The sequence below is a fragment of the Nannochloropsis gaditana genome (genome assembly GCF_000240725.1).
Source record: "Nannochloropsis gaditana CCMP526 unplaced genomic scaffold scaffold283, whole genome shotgun sequence".
NCBI classification, from domain to species: Eukaryota; class Eustigmatophyceae; order Eustigmatales; family Monodopsidaceae; genus Microchloropsis; species Microchloropsis gaditana.
Genome location: NW_005803670.1, coordinates 30324 through 35334, shown reverse-complemented (window position 1 = coordinate 35334; position 5011 = coordinate 30324). Strand labels below are relative to the sequence as shown.

At 58.2% G+C, this 5011-nt stretch overlaps 1 protein-coding gene across 1 annotated transcript; it reads right to left on the bottom strand.

The window, feature by feature from the left end:
* Window positions 1-3460: 3460 nt before the first annotated feature.
* NGA_2116310 (myb-like dna-binding protein) lies at window positions 3461-3726 on the bottom strand (the record flags this gene model as incomplete). Its single annotated transcript, XM_005855129.1, has 1 exon — window positions 3461-3726. A coding segment is annotated over one exon (266 nt), but the record flags the coding sequence as incomplete, so codon positions are not given.
* Between the last annotated feature and the right edge of the window lie 1285 nt (window positions 3727-5011).

Here is a 5011-nt window from a genome sequence, read left to right as displayed (position 1 = left end):
GGACTTGCTGGCCGCCCTTTCTGGAGGTGGCGGCCGACATGGGAAGCGAGGAGGAGGAAGAGGGAGCCGGAGGTAGGGCACCGGGCGGGGGAGAAATCGCCTGCTCGAAACCCGGGGCTGTGATGGAGGCATGCGGAGAGCGGGAGGAGCGGGAGGAGGGTGACGATCAGGAGCTTGAAGCGGAGGCCGCGTGGAGGGAGGAGGCGAAGCGTAACCGTCGCGTCCTGGGCGGGGTGTTGATGGATCTGGAGGCGGAAGAGGCGGCCGTGCTACGAAAGGAGGCCCGGCGGGCCCGGCGTTGGAAGGCGAGGGAGGAGGAAGAGACGGAGGGGCTGGTCGTCTTCCCGCGCTACGACCCGACGAGCGAGAATGCGGGCGAATTGGAGGAGGGGGAGGGAGAGGGGCGGACCGAGGGCATCGCTGTCGCCCGCCCTCCTACCGGTCCGGCGAGTCAAGACGGACCGCGCGTGGAGGCGGACCTGGAGGCGCTCACGGACATCTACAGCCAGTTTCGAGAGGGGGAGGAGGAGGAGCCGGTTCCTATCGGCGCGCAGGAGAGCGTGCCTTTTGCCTTTGGCTTCGGCGTTGCCGCGAGGGAAGACGTGGCGGGTTCGGAGGACGCGGTCCTTGTCGATGTGGAGGCGCCTGTGGCGGGAAAAGGGAGGCAGATGCCGGCGTGGGAGGCGGCGGAGGAGACTGAGGAAACGCTGGAGCCGAGGGAGGGAGGGGGGGAGGAGGGGCACAAGGGAGGGCTGGGTCTTCGCGTGAGGGAGAGCTCAAGGGTGGGGGCAACAAGGTTGTTCTGGCCGTCCATACGAGAGATTCAGGCGGAGGCACGGGCGTTCTTTTTGGGGGTAGGGAGTGAAGGAGGAACGGATGAAGGGAGGGATGGAGGGAGTGAAGGAGGAAGGGATGAAGGGAGGGATGGAGGGAGTGATGGAGGTGAAATTGGGGGAGATGTGGTGCCTTCAAGTGTCGGCGGAGGAAGCAGCGATGGCGTCCTGGCGACGGAATCAGAGGGGGTTAGCGTGGATTGGAGGCAAGAGGGAGGGCGGGGAGAGGAGGGCCGGCGGGAGGCGTTGCGACGGGAGCGGTTGAGTCTGACGCAAGACTTCAAGAGGAAGCGCCGCAACGCTGTGAAGGGAGCGAAAGGACGCTCGAGGTAGCAGCAGACATTAGGGCATCAACAAAGCATGGCAGGGCTTAAAGAAGGGAGAAAAGGGGGCGCCATGAGCGAAGGAAGATTCCGATGTAGCTACATTCTTCTTTTGTAGATGCTTTTAATGCTTTGGAGAGGTCGCAATGAGCACGCGAACAAGTTTACGTAGATAAAGTCCTGCCGCTTCCTTTCTCCCTTTCTTCCCTCGCATTTCCTGCGTGGGCGCCCCTCAGATAGCCCCGCCCTGCTTCCATTTCACTCTTTGCGAGCACGGCACTGGCAGGAAATTAGTCACGCGGGGGCAAGATGGAGGGTCGGGGCTTGTTCATATGAGAGTCAAGGCGAAGAGGGCCAATGAAGAGCAGGGCGAGAGACCTTCAGGTGCAGGTGTCGCCCGAGTCGCTGGGCGTAGGCATTGATATTGATCATACACAGACATTCATGGGATACATGACGAGAGCACGCAGTAGGGAGGGGCCTGGAGCATCGTCCATAGAGACAACAGAGAGGTCCCCCCCAGTGGCGGGACAGCCGCCAAAATATATAGAGCGAGGCAATCGGCATCTCTTCGACGAGGGCCGTCTGGAGCTAGACCTAGTGCTGGTTCCGCGGGGCCTCCGAGCCCGCGCCCTCGCCTTTGGCCCAGCCCATAAAACCCCCTGACTCGGCCCCTTTCGGAGGCCGGTGGGGGGGAAAGCGAGACAGGGATGAAAACTGCTGGAGGCAAGACTCACCCTGGCTGGGGTCGTCCTGGGAGGGGTGGGGGGGCAGGGGGGCCAGGAAAGGGGCGGGGTTGTGCACGGGGTCGCGTGTGCTCTGGTGGTATTGCGGCGTGAGGCTGCCTTCGAGGAAGCTCTCCAGGTAGGACGAGTTCGCGGCCAGGGAGGAAGAGGGTCGGTAGTGGCAGTAGGGGGAAAGGTCGTCCGTGTTGAAGCGGCCTGAGGATGCGGTGGCCGTCACGCCCGCGTCCACCTGCAGTCCTAAATGAGAAGCTCCGGAGCTCAGGGAGGGCCCGGCGGTCGAAAAGCCCGAAGGGGAGAGCGAGCGCCGCTTTTTCTTATGGGATTGGGAGGCACAGGAGGAATGAAGACCAGGGTGGGGGGGGGCAGAGGCGAAGTCTATGTTCATCATGGTGGTGACGGGGCTCGGGGCCGGGTGCGCCCTGCTTTTGTCCTCGTGTGCCTGCTGTGACGAGGAAGAGAGCTGCGAGGCAGGGCCGAGCAAGGAGGCGGAGCCGGCGGCCATTAGCATGCTGATCTTCTTGGCCAGATCGCTGTGACTCCCGGCGCCCCCACCCGGAGAGGCAGGGCCAAAGCCTTCGTCGCCGCCCGACTGTCCCCGTAGGGGTCGGGGAGAGCGCGTGGTCTGGAAGGGGGGGGGCATGTCGGGCGATTGCCGGGCGTTTTGCATGTCCTTGTCGGCACGACCTCCACAACCCACCGGTACGGGGACGAAGGGGAGAAAGCCTTGGTCCGCGCCGCCAGAGAACGGGGGGGGAATGTCTCGGTGGTACTGCGCCTCTGTTTGCTCTGCTTGTTGCCTTCTCTGCTGGTAACGCTGCCCCTGCTCCTCTTGTAGCTGTAATTGCTGATCAAGTTTCTGTTGGAAATGTTGCTGCCACTGTTCATCGAGCTGCTGCTGCAGATAGAGCTGGAGATGATTCTCCTGCTGCGGCTGATGGTTGCTAGACATTTGACGCTGCAGTTGCTCGGCGAAGAAAGAGTTGTCATCCACAGGGCCCAAGAGTCCCGCACGATTACTCGACATGGGGGACGCCAACGCTAAGTCCCCGGTGGCATTATCCCCGTTCAGCATTTCTGCGAGGCGATGCATGTGCAGGGATTGGCCGACCGTGGAGGAAGAGGGAGGACCCGCTGGGGACTCGACCGCGTAATAGCCTCCCATGCCTGCCCCTGCCGGTGCCCCTGCCGGCAAGCCTGAACCAAAGCCCGTGTTTTGTCCATATGGACTAAATCCTGCCGTTATGAAGAATTGGGCGGCGTCATCTGTCACAACTTCTGCCTTGTTTTTAGTGCTTTGTGCGCCGCGTTTCCCCTTCTCCCCCACGCCTGTTCGAACTCGTTTCGTCGATTTGGACTGGCCATTCTCGTGCACACATTTGTCTTGCACTTGTAAGCTTGCTGGAGTATCGTAGGCTCCAGCGGCGGTTGCCACGCTGGACGAGGCTCCCTTCTTCCCGGTTCTTGTTGAGCTTTCTCTAACCCCCGCAGGCGGCCCCAAGCCCGTGGCACCGGCTGGTCCGCACGCTTTCGCAACCGGCGCATCTTTACCATGAGATTTTGCAAGTCTGCGCATATTTTTCCTCATAGTTGAGTAATAGTAGTTTTTGATGCTGTTATCCGTTCTTCCGGGTAGCAGTTTGGCGATGATAGCCCATCGATTTCCCAGTCGTTGTTGCGCATCCTGCACGATAGCTTCTTCCTGGGCTGTCCAGGGTGCCTTTTTGATATCAGGATTCAAGTGGTTGAGCCATCGCGTGCGACATTGCTTCCCAGAACGGCCTGGTCCACCCAATTTCTCGGCCAGACCTTGCGCAATAACAGTCCAATTCTTGGTCCCGTGCGCGCGGACCAGCTTCAAAATGCATGCATCTTCTTCAGTAGACCATCCTCGCCGATTCAATTTACTCGATATATCATCCTCAAATGAGTCTTGATGATGAGTTGGCGTTTGCTGAATGGTTTTCATGCCCTGTCCGGAAATGCCTCCAGCGGGCAACGCGGTCCTGGTGGGGCTCATTTCCGATGATGACATGGCCCCCTTCTGTACGTGATTTTGGTTGCTTCCAAAGTGTGTTTTATGAAAATAATGCTCTCCTTGATGAGCTCTATCATAATTCATAGTTTCAATGGTGTCCATCCCGTAGTGTCGCATGTGCTGATGGGAATGTGTTACAGGAGATTCCATGGGCGCGGGCACCAGGATGGCTTTGAGGCTTTCAATGGCCTCGTCTGTGCTGTGAACGGAGATACAAGGGTTATTTATGAGGCCTTAGCATCATTTCTACTGATATTGTCAAACAAAAATCGCAACTTTCTTAAAACAGGGTAGGTAGGATGGCTTGCGTGCAAAAGCGTGTTCAGTCTTATATCCGCTAATGAGATGTGCACGCAAGATCCTTGAAGTATTTTTTTATCTGCGTGGTGTACATTGCTGAGATATGCGATGAGTAATTTACTCGGTACCGAAAATTCGTGTACTTTTGCATGTTATGCGTGTACCATTTTGTAAGCCTGGAGTCAGGAGGGTACATGGGCCCTGCCCTGTGCTTTCTCGCTGCTCGGACGTCGCCCATGATGGAGTGGCCCATAGATAAACCGTCGATTCAAGTCGACCAAAACCACACATAAAGCGTGCTCCCCTCAAACCCAGACACGTACGGGGCAAAACTTCCTCCATTTTTTTATTTGTTCGATTCTTCTTACGTTTGGCCGCGGCATCTTATACTCGACCCAGTTTTCTGGCTGAAGACGGAAGGTCCTTGACCCTTCGGCCTTGGGCTTCGACTCGACTCACTCGCCGAAAAATGACGCCACTCAAGGATACTCCGAGTCCGCCCCTCGCTGGAAAAAGGCAAGACAGACATCAGTGAATCAGAGGAGGGGATGAAGCCTTGCGGCCGAGCCCTTCCCATGTACATTGGAATCCTGCCTTTGGCGCTCGGTAGCGTACATAAATTCTCAAGCCTCACATTGCGCCCCTAATTGTTTCTCGACAGTTCATCGGTGGGAGAAGGCCAGCTTCGCGCACGTCCGAGGGTCAGTAGAACGGACTATTTCTTCGCTGCACGCCTTCGTGTTGCGATTTGACCGAAATGGGTACAGCAAGAAA